This window comes from Malaclemys terrapin, chromosome 6 (assembly GCF_027887155.1).
Source record: "Malaclemys terrapin pileata isolate rMalTer1 chromosome 6, rMalTer1.hap1, whole genome shotgun sequence".
NCBI lineage: Eukaryota > Metazoa > Chordata > Testudines > Emydidae > Malaclemys > Malaclemys terrapin.
In genome coordinates, this window is record NC_071510.1 from 46,143,613 (window position 1) to 46,163,840 (window position 20,228).

Here is a 20,228-nt window from a genome sequence, read left to right on the forward strand (position 1 = left end):
GTGGCACCTTTAAGATTAACAGATGCCACAGGACTCTCTGTTGCTTTTTACAGATCCAGACTAACACGGCTACCCCTCTGATACTGGACATAAAATGCAACTGTATGTAAGTTTTTGGTTGCTTGTATATTGACAGTTGCACTATGTTTAACATCCAGCATACTTTATCCTCTTCATTTGAAAGGGAACATTGAAAGTCTTTGAGATCAAGATAATTATGTTTGTGTTGCATACATAATTTTGTACTATTCTTCTGGTTGCAAGCCCTTCACCCAGCAAATATGTTCCTATGGATAAAGGAGACAGAATAAATCCTATTGAATTGTTTTGGCAGATAATAGCTTTAGAACAATAAATTATGTAAGACTGTCTCCTTCAAAAAATGAAAATTTTGATGTTACAGATCTGAAAGTAATGCAAATGTATTCTTAGTCAAATATATTACCTCAATGCCAAATTTGGCATATTTACCTGTAGCTAGTGATAGAAGATCTTTTAGTTGTAACAAAATTGATATTTCTAAATGCATCATATATTGACTTTTGATGGTGTATATTTCATTATTTTCTTCAAGGAGTTTGACAGTAATCTTTGGATATTAATATTTCACGGGAACAACAACAACATTTTCAGTACATTCCCCATTTTAAAAAAATTGGGGGAACACAAAAAAGCTGTTTGTTAAACAAGGGTCAGGATACTCTGAGGAGAGCTTGAGAGAGCCACCCACGATGGGGGGGACATATTCTGTCAGAGCTAGTTTACAGATAGATGAGCCTGTTCTATAGAGACAAACATTTATCATATTTCTTAATGGTAGTTAAAACAATAACAATATAGAGTATTGAAATTACTTTTTAAAGGTGGGAAGGGTTGTCCAGTTGTATTTTAAGATGTTCTGAATTATAAACCAAACTGATTTTTCTACAGCATGCATTTTGTAAACAGTGACCTAAACTGTGTGCTTCTTCAGTTTTGTTAGTCTCTGAAATAGGCCTTTTTTTTATTCTGTGATTCAGTTCAAAGCATTTTTTTTGGTCAGCTGTAGATTTCATATATGTTTCTGTGCATTAATCCAACTGCAGACTAGCTCTCTCAGAATTTCTTAAGTTACGTTGTACCACAACATATAGTTTAACAGCTGTTTGTGTGTGTGGAGGTTTTTATTGAATTTGCATGCTATTTGATATTGACCATATTTTGTCCCTGAAGGAAAATGGCCTGTTTTTCATTTAAAAGAAGTGACTGCACAGACAAACAGCATTTAAGAATATTGTTTAAGGTAAACCGTGACCAGGTCTGTCTAAATGTGTTTGTTAAATAAGTAGTAGTATCTTGAATTCTCAGTCTTATTTCTTCTGGACATTGTGAGGAGAGATTTGTTTTAAGAAAGTTTTCGTTTAATTGCAGCCAGCAGAAAACAACCCTGAAGGCAAATTGTCCATACGGAGAGTTTACTACTCAAGAGTCTTGCATTTTTTTTTTTTTTTTTGGTTTGGTTGGCTGGTTCAGAGTAGAGGCTAAGAGAGGCCCTATAAATCTTTTCTGTTGGACCAGTAGCAATGCTTTCTTATCTGCGTTTAATGAGGAAACTCCATTCACTAACAAAGCTGTGGATTGGTTTTTTTCTTATGCAAAGGATGGGGAGGAATTCTGTTTGACTTTGGGAAATCTTTAAAAAAATATATATATATTTTTTTTTAAGATTTTCTGGGTCTGTGTTTAACCAAGGAAATGCTACTGGATTCTATTGCGTTTCTGAAACGAAAAACCTTCTCCATATAATTTTCAAAGGTCAAATAGCTTTAATTCTGTTTTGGCCATGTTTGTGTTGAATTTCAGCCAGCATTCTCCAGTGTACAGTAGTGACTTTTTTCCTTTCCCCCTTGTTTTCACTCAGTATAAACAGTTCCTTGCTGTAGTAACATAGACAAATATAGCAGAGGACTCTTTTCTTGGAGAAGTGTCTCCCCATGCATTTCTTAACCATTTTTGGGAAGAATTGATCTATCTGTGTATGAGAGAGAGGGAGGCAGTAGCTGTAAATTGAAGTGACATCATATGTATTACTTCCATTGATCCGCTTTTAGACTACAGCCAGGATAAAAGGAAATGGCATCAGGGAGGAAGTATGCTCATTTAGGCTCAGATCCCAGTGTGATAATGGAGTAATAATAGAAATCACGCCACTGTCAATCGGTTGCTGCATTAGTCCGAGGCGCATTTCCCCTCCAAGGAGGCTTTCAATGACTTCATTCAAGTGTAGGCTGAAGCAAACGGGATATTCAGCATACCAGTTGTACTACTTTAGTGATTTGTATCCTGGCTTAGGGGTGCAGCGCAAGCAGTGGTGCTGTGGATGTTCAAATGCATATATCTGTCACATTTCATGGCTTTGAAAGGTCAGTAGTCAAATGTTTCAATGACATTTTTCTAGTATAAATGGTGAATCTGGCATTTATTGCATTATTCTAATGGGGGAATTGACAAATAGTCTTTTTTAGTGTGGGTGGTCTTCTGGGATGTGGGGCCAATGACCTTATAGCTACATTGAGAGAGCTTTGAAGAGGCAAGATTCATTGTCGTTTTTACAGGCTATGGGTGGTGTTCAGAAAATTCATATTTTATTCCAAGATGCTTTGTGGAAACTTTCTAAAAACTGTTAAAAGTTCTGAGATTTATTTGTAGCACCATATCCTATTTGGAGCATTACTGAATTATAGTTTGCTGTGGATAAAATAAAAGATAGCTGTTTTCCCTTGTTCCCAGATGTTTAGTAAACATTGAATCTCAGTATTTAGAGCAGAAGTGCATTTGTAAGCTACTTCAGTGACAACCTACAGTTGTTGTTTTCTGGACGAATATTGTCCCTTTTTTCCCCTCTTTGGTCTCTTTCAAATACAAAATCAGTTTTGGTGTGCCACATCTTTTCAAAATTGTGTTTCAAAGTTAAAGGTCTAATTGTACAAACTTAAAAGCCATTTTACCAGTCCACGAACAAGAAGCAATGTCGAATACGCTCTATCTGAAAAGAAAAGCAAAAGTATTCAGTATCTTGGTAGAGGTAGTACAGACAGCAACTTCAAAAGCAAGGCCAGCAAAATAAGATTCACAGTATTGGGGAAATGACCTTCTAGCTGGGATATTGTTTAATTGTGTGGAACATTACAAAAAAGCTCCAGTGTGCTTGATCACAACATATTAATTCATTCCCTTTTTGTAGTATTTGTACAGTAAAGTACAAAAAGCCCTGGGAAAAGAACTTGTTTTCTAAGGGGCTTGGGGGCGGAGGGGTTGGGACTAGAACTATCTGCTTTAAAATATATGTACATGACATTGTATCTGTCATCGCCATACTATCACTACACCAACTGGTAGCATTAGATCCATGTTGTAAATAGTGTTTTAATTCTGACCACATTTTCTGGCGTAAGATTTCTCCTTTAACAATCACATCAGACTGAGCATTTTTGTGTGACATATATTCCCTTATTTGTCAGAGAATTTTTGCTTTCTAATGCAAAAAACTGTTTTTATTTTTTCCAGGTAGAAATAGACAGTGGCACTGTAAAATTTGCCTTCCCATACTTTGTTGTTGCTATATCGTATATTTCTACTAAACATTATGGCTCAACATATAGTCAGAGAATTCGATTTCTCAGAAGTTAAAATGCTTTTCTGGTACTTATAGTGCAATTTATTACTATTGTTATTTAACATTTATATTGTCTTAGCACCAAGAAGCCAGCTAGGCCAGGGTCCCATTGTTCCAGGTGCTGTACAGACATATGGAAAATGACAGTCCCTGTCCCACACAAGACAACAGGTGGATGAGACAAACATCGGGGTCAGGGTTGGGGATGGGGGAGACAAGGTAACAAACGATAATAGGATGTTTGCAATTGATCAGACATCTATATATTTATTTACCAAGTTTGAAGTTTTCTTAAATTATAAAAAGGTCTTTAAAACAAAAAAGAGAGAAAATAGTTGCTTTACAAAACCATTCCATCTGGGAAAAAACAAGGAATCTGTACACAAATGGGGATTTTTGTAATAGTCTTTGCAATGAAGCTTTGTGGAGCTTTCCTCATCTTGCTGCAAGCTACATGTCATGTTAGGGAGAGTCCTTTTAATAAAGGGGAAAAAAAACCTGAGGGAATAGGTTTGTGCTCCCAGCATTTCAGTTAAAATGAATAAGAAAGGACAAAATGCTATAGCTGTGCCCACTTACTGCCACTATAGTTGGGTCTGTCAGCATTTCCTCCGTTAATGCCTCTACCTGCTGCGCCAAACACTCTGTTCAGTAGCTCATAACGTGGCCTTAAATTATGCGGTGAGCTGTAACCTGGCATACAGGGTCCCATCCCAGGGACTTAGAAAGTTGGGAAACTAAGAAGTTACAAGTTTCTGTTGTTTTTTTCTGTGTGCTCAAATGTAATATAAATTTTAAACTGTAATTCTCAAAATGCAGCACAGCACTAGACACAGTGAAGTAAATTAAGAACATGATTATTGCCTTATCTCTGAATTTCATTGCTTCTGTTGGCCTAAATCAGATTCCCCAACGTTATTTTAAATAAGAGCACTTTGTGTGTGAATTCATATTACCAATATGGGGAAGAACCTTGAAAAATAAAACAAAACCCCAACTACTTGCAGTTTCTAAAAACTAAGGGTGGCTGTATTATCCTTCTGTTTAGCAGAGAAAGCTTTCTAAATAAGCACATGGTGTTCTGCAGCATTTCAAATTTTATTAGCATTCAAAATAAATTCAGTTTCCAAGCAGAGCCAATTCCCAGACGTCTTTCCTGTCTATTGTGTCGTCCCCCCTCTTATCCTCCCCTTCCCTCTCCCCCCCCCTCCCCCGCCACTTGAAGCAGCTGCTCTTGGACTAAACAATAAACATTTGAGTTGGCATTTTAGTGGGTGACTTTAAATTGAAATATTAATCATATTTATTTTCATTTATTACTATTTTTAACTTTTCAGTTTTCCTTGCAGTTGGCAGGTTTGAGTGTTACTTTGAAAATGTTCCAATTAGAACAAGTGAGTAGGTTGTGGCTTTTTTCAAACTCCAAGAATACAGCTTTAATAATAAAAGAATGCATTGTAAGGAAAACAGATTGTTAAAATGCTAGTGATTTATGTCCCTTCTTATTAGCATCTGATTTATGTGCTAATGCCATGCGATGTCAGTCGGAGAGTGAAGATAATGTCTCATTGCTTGTTTAGCTGGTGATATCTGTCAAAGCTTTACAGGTTAAGATTTGAGCAGAAAATTCTCGATTGCGTCATGGTCTTTGAGCAGAAAATTCTTGATTGCTTCATGGTCTTGTTGCCAGAGTGCTGCTTTTTGGCATGCAAGGGGCTGTCATTAAAATAAAGAAACATTTAGGAATTCTCTGATACTTGTATCCGTCCAGGGGGTCCAAAGCAAAGTGAGAGGGAACCTTTTTTCATCTCAGGCTAATCGTAAAGTAAGGGCTTGTGTAGTCCAAGCAATCAACCTTGGCTGCAGTGTCTTTCGTGAGAAGAAGAAGATGATGAAAGTAATGTTCTTTATGTCTGCCTTTGGCTGGCACCAAGAAGGCAGGGTGGAGTGGTGGGCAGTGCAGCAGGAGGAGAAGGCCTTAGATGGAAAGGGAGACCCTCACAGGGCTCCAGAATGTGACCTCAACTTGGAACAAAAGTGGAATTAGGGTGGAAGTAGTATGATTTTGTTCTTTAATAATCTGCAAAATGTTAGAACTGAGTAATGCTGGGTTTGTATTTTGTATGCAAGAATTTAAGTTGATAATGTGTTTCGTTTTGTTTTCCTTTTGGTGTCCCAGAATGGAGAAAATGTGTGTGTGGAAGGTAGGGGAAAGTATTTGAGTGAATAAGGAATCTGTGATAGGACTTTCAAAACCCTGAATTTCCAGTGTGTTTCCTGGCAGCTAGTGTGTATTCTTACTTTGTGCTTTCCGTGAATTATTTATTTGTTCATCCGATAAGCCTATTAAATGAAGCACTTAAGCACTCACTACATCAGGCGTCTTGCGCTTTTTCTCTTCAGGCTACTAGTGGTTATCTAAAAAATGTTAGGTTTTGGAATCAGGAACAACTGCTAAATATATATACACAATAGGCGCATAGACATTTTATCTTTCCCTTCTTTTTGGTATGCGAATGGATAACTTATGACTCTTTACACTAGAAATGTGCTGTCACAGTCTTAATTTTGCTGCATGCTACGTATTTATATCATGTTTCTTTGTACACTGCAGGAATACAGTGAAATTGTTTATATAATAAATCAATAGACCCCTGATGTAGTTAAACAGTCATACGTCTGGTGGCCTCCTGAAGTGATGCACTATAAATTATCATTTTGTTTCTACCCCCACCAAGCCTCAACAAAATGAAATTACTTAGCATATGTATTCCATAAAGAACAGAGCCTATTAATCCAAGATAATGTTTGAATAAGAAAACATGATTTTGATCTGATCTAAATATAGAAATGAAAAGCCATGGAAAATGAGTCTTAACTAGGCCCCAGAACAGAGTCTTTCAAAATACAGACAACATGAACTCTGAGGTTTTTCTAAAATCAACTAGCTCTTCATCAACTAGGTCAACATTTCAAACACATGCTAGAATTACACAAGTATCAGGGGGTAGCCGTGTTAGTCTGTATCCACAAAAACAACAAGGAGTTCGGTGGCACCTTAAAGACTAACAGATTTATTTGGGCATAAGCTCTTGTGGTAAAAGACCACTTCTACTCACGAAAGCTTATGCCCAAATAAATCTGTTAGTCTTTAAGGTGCCACTGGACTCCTTGTTGTTTTTGTAGAATTACACAGGTTATCCTAGCCTTGTTGTCTTTGCTCTATGTCAGTTTCATTGCTTAGTAAGCAGAGTTTTATTCTGACAATACATGTATTTTACTCTTAGCTTCTCCCGGACCAGCTGGTCTTACTTCTGGAATCTCTGTTGGAGGAGAAGACGTTATGTCTCAGAACTCTGCAGTGCTTAGAGAAAACATACCACCTTGATGAGCAGGATTCAGAGGTAATTCATTAACAGTCCCACTGCAATATTAAACAGAGTCATTGTGCTATTGACCAGGAATATTGACATTCCATTAGGACCCACGGCTATTCAAGCTCCTTTTTCCATTATTCTAAAATTATGTGTATATGTACTACTGAAGAAGCAACAGGTACAGTATGCCTGCCTTACTCTGTATTTCCTGTGTGAATGTGTGTGATATTAGCGTATACTGTGCATATGCTCATATGTTTGCATACTGTAGTTAGACTATCTAAAATAATTAGTACAGCCAGTTTGCATAGCCTCCACTATGTGTGTATATGTGAACAGTACATGTGCCTTTAAGAGATATGCGCGCACACATGTTAAAACTGCTTACTTCATATATACATATTGTATATATGGAACTTGTATGGTTTTGATAAGGTGTCATACCTCAGAATTTGGTCTAAATTTCTTGTTCCACTTGATCAGCTCATTGATTGCCTTTAGCTAGCACTCAGGCCTCACTTATATAATATAAAATTGTGCTTTTATGAGAGAGTAAAATTATTTCTGTGTTCATGGGATATGAGTTCCAAGAAGCAACTAGATCTTTACAGCTGCATCCATTAATTGAGTATGTGTTTAACAGTCATGGGAGAAATTATTATTTGCATGATGATATAGATGTGCTCCAAGGGCTTGCAAACTTAGGGGCCTGATTCTGCAAACACTTATTACCGGGCATAGTGTTAACTGTGGGATCAGCGATCACTTAGTGCTTAAGGTTTTTGCAAGAGCTGTGCTTTATTCTGTGTCCAGTTTCAACTGGCTCTGCATAATAAGATGTTCACAGTGCCTCGCCCAGACACTGTCTGGGAACTACAGCCATTAAAGCACAATTCCCATACCATATCTTCCCTTTTGATCCAAAACTTAATAACACTTACTACTACTGTACAATAGTCCCAGTGACTTATCAGGCTGAGAGAAGTTAAATCAATGGGACTGCTCATGGTAGTAAGCAGTATTCACAGTAGTAAATGTTTGCAGGCTCCGGACCCCAAATAGACAGTGTTCAGAGAAAGGACATTTAGGAGAAGATGGAGGAAATGAAACTAATCCAGGAAATATGCATTGTGTAGATGCTGGTTAGATGTTCATAAACAAAAAATGGTTAGTTATTGAGGAGAATATATTCATACCAGTATAATGAAGGAGCACTGTTGAACTTAAGTTTTTGACTCCTATTTAATTAAAAACTACTGTGAACACCACAGATGGTCACTGTGCATGGTTTATCATGTATAATTGAAATTTTATGTTCGTAATTAAAATGGAAGGAAAGAGTGAAATCTGGCTCATGTTTGTTACAATAAAACGGCTAGGTAGAAATTGTAGTATGTTTTAGAGCCCTGCATAAATCCAAACATTAATTTAAAAACTCCAAACTGCAGTCTAGCCTTTTTCAAAAGAACTTTGCCAGGTGACATTTCAACTGTTGCTATTTATTTCAGCTTTTTATTTTTTGTTTATCAGAGTTTCCAAGTACCAGACTTATTTTTAATTAGTATTCAAACAGACTTTTCTATTTATAGGAATTAGGATATATTTTAATCACAGATGAATGCCAATGAAATGTCAGGAGTTCTATAAAGGGAAGAGGAATAACTAGGGAGGTAGGATCAAAGCGGGAGCTCTAGTGTTTCTATTTCATGCCAGTGAATTGTGAGCTACTAGACCTTGGGTTTAGGGTTGTTTTGATATGTTTTTCCTCCTTAAACTACATAAATTCAGAGGGGTTGGGTTTTTTTGGTAGCAACTGCACACCAGTGATCTTTCATATTTTTTCTCTCTTTGCAACAAAATTATGACCTCAACAAAAGAAGCATAATCTCTGTTTTATTATACAAGGTGAAACCAAGGGCTTAACAGACCTTTAAGAAGTACAACGAAGATAACATTACCATTAGAGTTTTACCAGTCATCAGATCAGAGACACGTACAGTCCTTTAAAGGGAATGTTAGTTAACACACTGTCACATACCTAAGAAAGGGACCTTTCGTGTTTCAAACTACAATAAGTGCAGAGCAGAGTTTCTTTATAAAGACACTGGGACATGGAATTGCAGGATTCCAATCCAAGCTTTTAGCTGAGCTGTTCGTGTCTAAGTTTGATTAGCTGGGACATTAATCTGTTATAGTTAAACCTACATAGTTACAGGATCTCAAATACTTTTATTAACAAAACTTCAAAATGTGAGTATTAGAAATGTAAGCATTCAAAATTGAAGGCATAGAAGTAAAATGAAAGCTGTTAGTGTGTCAGTTTTTATTAAGGATCTTTTTTGTATGTAGAACATTGTCATTTCCTGGCTAGCAGCAGACCGCTCAGTAAAGTACACTAACTTCTTCATTATTAAGAAGTAATTATTTCCAGTTACATTAATTCTTGTGCTGGAGATTAGCCATGATCAGACCAACAGTATGCTAAACTGGTATAATTCTTTAAAACAGGCCTGGCACATGGATCCTACTATTAGCAGAAATTGTCAATGGAATTATCCAGTACACCTTTCTTAGTACTGTAGGTAGCAAAGTGACCTCACTCTGGTAACAGAAGGAATATAAAAATATTAATTTCTCCTGCTAGTAAACTAAAGCCATGTCTACACTTACAAGTTTGCAGCGGCACAGCTGTATTAATACAGTGCTGTGCCAATGTAAGAGGGCTCATGTAGCCACCTTATGCTTATGGAAGAGAGCTCTCCTGTTGACATAATAAAACCAGCTTAATGAGCGCTGGTAGCAGTTTCAGCAGGAGAGTGTCTCCCACCGACACAGTACTGTATACACAAGTGCTTATGCCAGCAAAATTTATATCACTCAGGGGTGTGTGTGTTTTTTTTTCACATCCCTGAGCGACAAAAGTTTTGCCGACATAAGTGCTAGTGTAGACATTGCCTTGGTGTGTATGTGTGTATCCATTTCAGATTTTGTATTGCTAATTTGGGGGGAGGCAAGGAGTCTAAATAATCTCACCCCAGTCAGCTGTGTGGAGAGATGGGTAAGGAGGAGAACAGAGAACACAAAATGCCTCTGGCAGCTTTCATAACTCTGGGCAGATTGAGAAAAGACACATTTTTCTCAGTCTCTTGCTCTCTCTCTCTCTTTTTTTTTTTAAAGACTTTGGTGTCTTTATAGATTGCTGCTTTGATACTTTAGCACAGCAGCATCAACATAACACTGAAACCAGTACAGAAGCAGAAAGGGAATATATTGTACAATAAGGTCTCGAGTCCAGTATATATGGAGATTGGGTATGCATGTATTAAGCCTGTTTTGGCCCTGAACTACTCTGTAGCTCACTCACATGTCACACTCCCTGTCATATATCTCACTGGAGATGTAAGTCTCTTTTCTGAATTTCAGAAACACTGCAGGTGAACTGATGATTATTGCTCAGCTTTTCACCATATAGGAGTACAGTGCAGACCATTCCTTCCAGCTTCTGTTTCTTGAAGTCTTTATACACATTTGTGAAGCATTAACCTTTCTCTTTCCAGTTGAACATGCTTTCTGTTCCAGCCAATGTTTCTCTTCTAAACATACCTGCACTTGCACACTGCACTGTATGGAATCAGAGAAGTGTGGGACTGGAAGGGACCTCAATCCAGTCTAGTCCCCTGCACTCAAGGTGGGATTAAGTAATAACTTGACCATGCCTGACAGGTGTTTCTCTAACCTATTGTTAAAAACCTCTAGGTATGTTCCTGTGAGATACAAACTGCTATGAAATGGGTCATTCCCTTGTGCAGTACAGTTCTCACCTGCCCACTGTGCGGCACTTGGGTGTGCGGGGTTTTCAGCCTTAGGGTCAAACACGATTTCAAAAGGACTAAGGGGCCAGAATCAGTACTTGGGGGCAGATTATCTGCCTTGTTCTGTTCCCTTTTGTGCCACTTGGGCAACTCAAAAGGAGCAGGTGCCACCCACAAGTCCCATACACCAGGAAATTCCCAGAGGGAAAGTCCGCATGTGACACGGAGCTAACATAACTGGCTCCTATATCTCCCTCCTTACAGCTTCTCATGGGGCACATTGGGGGTAGGAAATGGCCATGCTGGAGTGAACAGTTATCTCCAGCTCGTTTATAGTCGCTAAGGGACTGTAGCTGTTTGGCAACAGCTAGAGCAAGACCTAGGCTGCACTAAACTGCGCTGGGGCAGAATATCGAGGAAGCTGTAAGTAGTTGATGGTTCTCCGCTGCTCCTTCCCCCGCATGTCTGTGTAGCAGTGGGGAGCCGGCCTTTGCAAGGCACTCTGCTAGACTCAGCAGAACCAGCCGAGCTCCTGCCTTGCTTTCACTGGGGCTGCCACAACCCAGTTGGTAAGCAAGCAACGGAGCTACCAGAGCTACACTCCTCCCTGCTGGAGCAGGAGGGTGCTGAGCAGCTGCAACAGGAAAGAGAAAACAGCTGCTCAGAGTACTCCCTGCTCACATGGAGCTGTTCCAGAGGCTGCAGGGGCAACCATGGGAGGCAGCGCCCCTTACCTGCTCCACCCAGGAATGGGCTGATTTAAACACCAATTAGGGAGTATGTTGTCATTTCATAATTAAATATGTATAACACAATTGCCCTTGGCTGCCATTGTTGGACACTGTCTCCAGGGCCAGATGTGGGACACCACTGGTCTAGTAGGACTATCACTAGTCATGTTACCCTGTCTAAGACCTCGCATGGTCTAGGATGCTTGCTTAACTGTACTAACAGTATATCCCTCCTATTTGTGTTGTGCACATTTACAGTGAATAATGATTTCATTGCAATAATATTTCCCATGGACAGTTTAAACATAGGGACATTTGGAGAAGGCACAGTAATCACAAACCTGTACGTTTGTTTTCCAGCTATTAAGTGCAGTAATATGAAATGTATGAAATGAACATGTAAAATACATCTTTAAAAACCATTTCAGAGAGTTGTAGTGTCTTCTACATTCTAAGCTTTTTTTCCATCATCATCTTTCAGTGGTTCAGCTGCCCCAATGTAGCGTCTCCTTGCAGTTACGCAGGTGAGAGCCAATTACATGGAAGAATTATTCTGCCGCCCCTCCTTCCCTCTCTTCTTGCCATGTTGCTTCCTGCAAGGTGATAAGGCAATCCTTGGTCAGAGTACATGTCCAAAGACTGTCTGTGGTGTATCAGGGGAGATGAAGTCCAGCAGGGGAGTCCAGCCCATAGAGGAGCATGGGGACACAAGGGCATGAAGCTATAACTCTCATGGAGATTTAGTTTTTGAGAAAAATGTCAACATTTTTTACCAGAAGTAGACACTTATTGAAAAAAAATTAGCATAATGAAAAGCTCAATTTTACATAGAAAAACAATTTTTCTAGGTTTTTAAAGGCTTAGGTTAGATCTTTAGAAGTTTACGGCCAAAGTTTTTAGTGGGTCTTCTTAATTCCACAGTACTTGTGGTTGCATGCTCTAGTTTGCATACACAAATGGATATCCTGGCACATACGATAGGCATAATTTTACAGACTCCCTATACTGGGGGTCAGAAGCTATTTTGTTGTAAGCCCCCAAACAAGGAAATGAAGCAGCTCAGTGTGGACTGTGTAGGTAGAGTGAATACAGCATCCAAGAGGCTTCCAGTATGGCCAAAATCCTTTGTTCCCTTTAGCTCTACTTACGTCGTATTCTCCTTCTGGGCTGAAGCTTCAGCTGATAGAATTATAGAGAGAGCTATCTGTGCTCCCTAGACATATATTTTAAGCACTGATGACTTTACGGATGAGTATTGCAGAATTTAGTTGTAGGGCGCGTAAAGCTGCAGTCTCCTATCCATGCTTCAGGCTTAAGGGATATTTTGGGGACTGTTTGTTCCTTATTAGATCCCCTAACCCAATCGTATTTCCTTTCTTTTCTCTCATAGCAATGTTAGATTTTGTTATGTGGGGTTCCCCCTCTCCTGTTTTTGAGGAAGTTGCTATAAAGAAATCTATAGTCTGTCTTGGTAGTAACCAAACCACAGAAAAAGCATTTTTTCCCTTTGGTTAATTATTTCCTGCATACAGTTGCCTTTTATTTGTAGTCACAGAACAATGGGCCACCACTTTATTGCTCTGTTTCTGCTTTACAACTGGCTGAAGCCTCTCAATTCTTTGAGACTGTTAGCCTAATAATAAATATCATCAAGCCTGTATGCATGCATGGGCTTGCTTGCTCTTAGAGAGTATTATGTTTATGTATCAGCCATTGTGTTTAAAATTTGGGAAGAGAGGATAGATTGGCTTGAAAGGAGAGGGAAAAACAACAAACCTACTTTTTGTTGTGCAGAAGCTGGGACTTTCCAGGTGCATCCACTGCCCAAGGTCAGTTAACATTTTTTTAAACCTTAATAACCTTGACAGTGTCTCTTTTGATATGCTTATCTAGGCTGAGCATGTTTGAGCATAGTCTTTTGAGAAAACCTAGTTTAGAAGTTTCACTAAAAGAATTTGAATAATTTAGTCACAAACATATTGACACTAGGGTGACCAGGTGTCTGGTTTTGGACCAGAACACCCGGTCAAAAAGGGATCCTGGAGGCTCCGATTAGCACCCCTGACCAGGCCGTTGACTGTCCGGTTGGTGGCGCCACTGCGCGACTCAGTGGGGCTGGCAGGCTCCCTGCTAGCCGCTGCACCACGCAGCTCCCGGCTCGGGGAGCAGTCGGCATATCTGGCTCCTAGCCTTAGGGGTGGCCGGGGGGGGGTCTCCGTGCTGCCCCATCCCCCACCCAGAAGCGCAGCTCCCATTGGCTGGGTCAGGGCAGGGGAGGAACTAGTGTGAGTGTGGTGCATGAGCACTCAGTGGGCGGCTATTGAGGGGTTGCCTAGCGCGCGCCTCTCCCGCTGCTGCCTGGCCCTCTTCTCCTCACATGGCTGGGCTTGAGCTGCAGTGCATGCCCGGCAGCGAACGCGGTCTGTCGCCCCATCGCTGGCACCCCGGAGTTCGAGGTATGTTTATCCCCATCCCCCTCACTGCATCCTTCCCTGTCACAGCCCGCTGCACCTCCACCCCCATGCACCCCCATACCTCCCCGTCCCATCCTGTCCTGACCTATCCCAGCCCTGTACCCCTTACAGCGCTCTCCCACCCATTCTCTCCACCTCCCAGAGCCGCCACCCCCATGTTCCTCATCCCCCACAGTCCTGCACCCCATTCACCTCCATACACTGCTGCACTCCCATTATGTCCCTATACACCCCTGTGTCCCCCACATCCTCATGCACCTGTAACCTTCTGCCTCCCCCTGCATCCCCATCCACCCCACATACCCCCCCCCCCTCTCTGTCACTGCCCTCTCATCCCCACCATGCTCTCATCCTTGGCCTCTTTCCCTCCCCATCCTCTCTCCTCCACCTCCAGCCCACCCTCCCCACTTCCCAGGCTGGGTGATTTAGGCAACCCCTGGAAAAGTGTATGAAAAAGTCTCTGTGTAGGCAAGTGTGTGCATGCATGCATTGTATGTGTGTAAGAGACTGTGTGTCTTTGTGTAGGGAGGTGTGTGAATTGCCACATATGTATATACCTGTGTAAATAAAATTTGCAGCCTAATTCTTTGACCTTTATTCATTTTGCTGGCTTGTGCACAAAAAAAAAAAAAATTGATGACGACAAAATATGTGGGTATTCATTTCATAATAAGTTTTTAAAAGAGAAGGGAACTCTAAAAGAAATGTATTATTTCTTAAAAAATGAATGTTGACTAGTAATTGCAGAAGAGCCAATGTAGCATACATTTCTCCCCACCTTTGTCTAGCAACATTATAAACTTTTTGTCGCAGACTTTCTCTTTTTATGTGTATGTCCAGCACCTACCACTCTGGAGCCCTTAACTTAGTTGGGGTGTCTAGCACTAAACAATTGTAATAATAAATAATATGGAAGTATATGTGTTAGTGCATGCTAGATGTGTACACATGAATACATGTGTGTATCTGCATGTAGGTGTATCTGCATGTAGGTATGGGAGTCAGTTTCTACAGATTTATTTATACAGGTATCTGGACAGGTGTGCATTTCTGTGGTTATGCTCTATGGATTTGTATTTGGGCTTCAGGAGTGGGCCTTTAATTATCAGCTGTGATAATGTGTGGTCCTAATTCCACACATAAAATTACAACAACTTTAGTGAACAAAAAACATGGAGCTGGTTACGAAAAATGGGAAGAGGGGAGGAAAAGAATCATGAAAACCTTTGTGAAATTTCATTTTTTTTTAATTACCCTTTTTGACTATTTTGCTGCCAGCTCTAGCGTCCTATAACAAATAAAACCTGAAATTAGCATAATATATCTGTCAAAACAATAAATATGCCTGTTTGCAGTGAAAATGAACACGTGAGAGAAGGTGGGGGAGAGCGACAGATGTTGGGAAGGGACGGGGCAGTGGCATAGGCACCAACTCCTCCTGGGGTTGATGGGTGCTTGACCCCCCGGCCCTGCCCCCACCCCTGCCCTGCCCCCATTCCAACCCCTTCCCCAAAGTCCCCGCCCCAACTCCGCCCTCCTCCCTGCCACTACTGGACTCCTTCCCCAAATCCCCGCCACAGCCCTGCCTCTTCCCCGCCTCCTCCCCTGAGCGCGCTGTGTTCCTGCTTCTCCCCCTCCCTCCCACAGCTTGTTACGCTGCAAAACAGCTGTTTTGTGGCAGCAAGCGCTGGGGGGAGAAGCAGGGACACAGTGCGCTCAGAGGAGAAGGCGGAGATGAGGTGAGCGGGGGCGGGGCGTGGAGCTTTGTTGCCGGTGGGTGCAGAGCACCCACCAATTTTTCCCTGTGGGTGCTCCAGCGCCTATGGGCAGGGGCGTGTCCTCGGGGAAGCTGTGGAGCAAGAGTGTTTGGTTTTCTGGAATTAGAAAGTTGGCAACCCTGATTGAGACAATAGAAAAATCTTACAGCTGTGTGTCACAAACGTTGGTAATCAGTAATAAGCAGTCTTCTTATTAAGCTATTTCCACAATTAGCTTTCTTGGTTCTTTATTCTAGATAGGGACAGGGATGGTCTATGAAACCAAAAGACCGGAGGCTGTGGAAACAAGTCTACAGAGCAATAAAAAAGGTGATGAGACAGAGAGATCTGTGTACAAAACCATTTAGGTATGCTACAGAACAAGGGAATGAATAGGTGGGATTCTGTCTGTTCTATTTGATGGTGAACTGATATGTCTAGAACTGTATTTTATGTCCTGGTGAATTATGGTAGACTTGGTGATACAAAAAGTGGAATTTAGATGAAACCAACAGTTTTATGCTACATTTCCCCACTGCCTTCACTGGAGAATTTGTTTTTCTTTCCTTTCTGCCTACAGAACTGGCTTACTTTTTTTGTAATGTATGCTGCCTGCGTGGCAGATGGAAATTGTTTTGTTAGTTTTTCTTGCCTCAGCAAATTGGTTGAAATGCTATTCAGCCCATAACTCTTTCCCTTTATTTCAAGATCATAAGGTGGTAGATTTTGGGGAGAAGAGAAAGGGGTAAGACTGTAACTGTTTTTGCAGAAAATGTGAGTGTAACGAGTTAAGATCATAATATCATACGTCATGTGGGTGGCATCTTGCCATTTTTATACAACCGTTTCATTGTACATGAAGTCTGCCTATGAAACCAAGGCCATAAATTGGTGGCATCCTATTTCACTGACAGAGATCCAGTCATGCTAATATAAACCATACAAGGTGTTTGGTGCCCTAAAAATAGTGAGAATTATGTTTAGAACAAAATAATTTCAGCCCATTGATCTTTCCTAAATCATAAAATACTGGCAGATGTAAAAGTACAGATGAACTACAACACAATATCCATCTCTCTGCTTCCCTCCTGATGATTAAGTTAAACCCATTCTTGTGCTCTATTATCCAGCTGTCCTGAAGGTTGTCATTGAGCATTGTTAGAAAGCACCCTTATGGAACAAAGCTCTGTACAGTATATTGTAAAACTTCTTGGAGAATGGGAATTGGTCGGGAAAGGTCAGACCATGTTGCTATACTAACGAAAGAGGGAATTAGTATGCTTTCTTTTCAGAATAGTTCACTGGCTAACTCTCAGTCTCTGAGTATGCTTGGGGCTTTGGTGAAAATGGTTCCATAGCCCTCTGCACCATACGTATGTACCTTTTAATATGATATATAAAACTTGCAGGTTTCTGTCATCAGGTTGCATATACCTCCGCACAGCCTGATTAAGGACAAGAAGTCCCAGTTCCTAGGTCTAAGGTCATGTTGGATTGCAGAGCAAAACACTGGAGTGTTTCGTATTGTATCATTCATTGCATATAACTGGGAAAATATCTATACAATACTTGTACTGAGCCTGTGTATTTTAGAGATGAGATCCACACATTGAATTGAGGCAGAGGAGGGGAATATGCAGTTTGTACTAATGCCCATATTGCCTACATTTTCTTTCTCTTTTTAAAACGGGAGGCAAAATAAAATCTGGTGTTTAAATTTAGATCCGTTAGATTAAAGCAGCTTTCTGTTTTATTCTATATTTAAACATATGGGACCAAATTAATCCCTGATGTAATTCCAATTGAAATCAGTGGAGTTTATGCTCTTCTGGAGGCTGCAGTGAGTGGGAAAAGAAAATTGAAAGGGTGGTTTCTGATAATACACCTTTCACGTTCCAAAGATGAGGCTCAGGACATTGCAGAGCTGGGTGTGAGGCAAGAGAATTGGAACAGGATGAAGAAAAAGGCTTCCAGTAAGGACAGTGGGAATGTCCCTTGGGTTGACTGGCTCTCATATCTGCCACAGAGGAATTGATGTGCTGGGATGAATTTGTAAGCTTGCCCAAAGGATAATCTAACTCAACACCAGTAGCTATTATTTGGGCTTGTTTTGTTGCTGCATGAAAAGTATGGGGGCTTTTCCTACAACTTGAGAAGTACACAAAATCCTGGAATCGGCATAACCTCTCCTAGGAACATGTTTAGACTGCAAGATTTATTGGGTGCTCAAAATAGCATTTCCCCAATCAGCAGCCCTCCCTCATTCCCTAACAGCTCCAGGAGCCAACAGCTGTGCATGTTTGTTCCAAGTGATTTCATTTGCTGCTGGGTGGCATTAGTGAAATGTTCCAGGCTCCTTATTGGCGCATTATACTATGTCATTCACTTATTATCCACTATTTTTCTAATTGTTTTGAGCCCTTAATTTGCTCCTCCTCTGGCAGCCCAATGGCATGGTGAAATTTTGAAAGTGGGAAGCAGATTGAAAGAGAGATCTAAATATGGAATTGTTTTCTATTTGTTCTTTATCCAAAGCAGCAAAGAAAGAGAGGTTGGTGCTTAGTTCCATTTTTCTAAAACCTGCCATATGAGGAGATGACTTTTTTTTTTTTGTATTAGGTGCTTTTGCTATATTTTACTGTTTATACAATGCTGTGGGGCAGTAAAGAAAGAAATAGCACTGTAATACAAACCTCCTGGCCTTGTCATAAATCTGAAAGATTATACTATTTGTATATATGTGATGGCCCTAACAGATTTGCCAGGATGTTAAGGAGGATGTAGGATTTAAAAACACAAACAAACAAGTGCCTTCAACAGTCTGGATTTGTGTTTCCTGATTGTTGCGTAAGACTGTAGCCGTATTTGTATTTTTAATGGAGCACCCTCTTAATGCAGTAATTGACACAACTCTTTACTTGGAGCAATTTCTAAAGATAAATGTTATTAGAAATTACTATTTTTAATTCTCGATGGCTTGCTTTGTGCTTTTTCATTTCTCTTTAAATGTTGGCTGTAGATCCTGGTTATCTCTGGACAATACCACAGAGCAGGAAAATCTGTCACACTCAAATAACATAAAGTCTAGGTAGAATGGGGAATTGGTCAGATCAAAATTGTTAACCACAGTTAGTCCTGACGTCATTACCTTAGCCACAAATAAACCACTCACAACCCCTACTCCCTATTGCTTAGTAACTGACTAACTTCCTAATATGTGGGTACAGTTTTGTCCCCACTATGGTTCTGCTACATTTCTTTCCCTGTCCAAAAGAGTTAAAATGGTGGGGTTGCGATGCCTCAGAGGAATTTTGCTGTATTCTACTGGGGTAAGAGTCTTTGGAAATATAAAGTGTGGGTGAGTGTGCGATGCAAAACTGGAAACCTATCCTGAAAGATGATCCCTCACTCTCACAGATCTTGGGAGACAGACCAGTCCTCGCTTACAGACAGCCCCCCAACCTGAAGCAAATAGTCACCAGCAACCGCACACCATACAACATAAACACTAACCCAGGAACCTATCCTTGCAACAAAGCCCGATGCCAACTCTGTCCACATATCTATTGAAGTGACACCATCATAGGACCTAATCACATCAGCCACGCCATCAAGGGCTCATTCACCTGCATATCTACAACGTGATATATGCCATCATGTGCCAGCAATGACCCTCTGCCATATACATTGGCCAAACCGGACAGTCTCTACGCAAAAGAATAAATGGACATAAATCTGACATCAGGAATCATAACGTTCAAAAACCAGTGGGAAAACACTTCAACCTCTCTAACCACTCAGTGACAGACTTGAAGGTGTCAATTTTGCAACAAAAAAAACTTCAAAAACAGACTCCAAAGAGAGACTGCTGAACTTGAATTAATATGCAAATTAGATACAGTTAACTTAGGTTTGAACAGAGACTGGAAATGGTTGGGTCATTACACTATGAATCTATTTTCCCATGTTAATATATCCTCACACCTTCTATGGGTCATCTCGATTATCACTTCAAAGTTTTTTTTCTCTCTCCTGCTGATGATAGCTCAGCTCAATTGATTGGCCTCTTACAGTTGGTATGGCTACTCCCACCTTTTCATGTTCTCTGTACGTATAAATATCTTCTTTCTGTGTGTTCCATTCTGTGCATCCGATGATGGGGGGGGAGGGATAGCTCAGTGGTTTGAGCATTGGCCTGCTAAACCCAGGGTTGTGAGTTCAATCCTTGAGGGGGCCACTTAGGGATCTGGGGCAAAATCAGTACTTGGTCCTGCTAGTGAAGGCAGGGGGCTGGACTCGATGACCTTTCAAGGTCCCTTCCAGTTCTAGGAGATGGGATATCTCCATTTATTATTAATGAAGTGGTCTGGAGCCCACGAAAGCTTATGCTCAAATAAATTTCTTAGTCTCTAAGGTGCCACA

The 20,228-nt window shown here is 40.5% G+C and overlaps 1 protein-coding gene across 3 annotated transcripts in view; it reads left to right on the forward strand.

Annotated features, from left to right (window-relative positions):
- AOPEP (aminopeptidase O (putative)) overlaps positions 1-20,228 on the forward strand; it is a 408,370-nt gene that overhangs the window by 290,427 nt on the left and 97,715 nt on the right. For all 3 annotated transcript variants that reach the window (XM_054031546.1, XM_054031548.1, XM_054031547.1), the window contains exon 17: positions 6,943-7,059. In XM_054031546.1, coding sequence (XP_053887521.1) covers positions 6,943-7,059 — 117 coding nt within the window. The remainder of the gene's footprint in view (positions 1-6,942; positions 7,060-20,228) is intronic.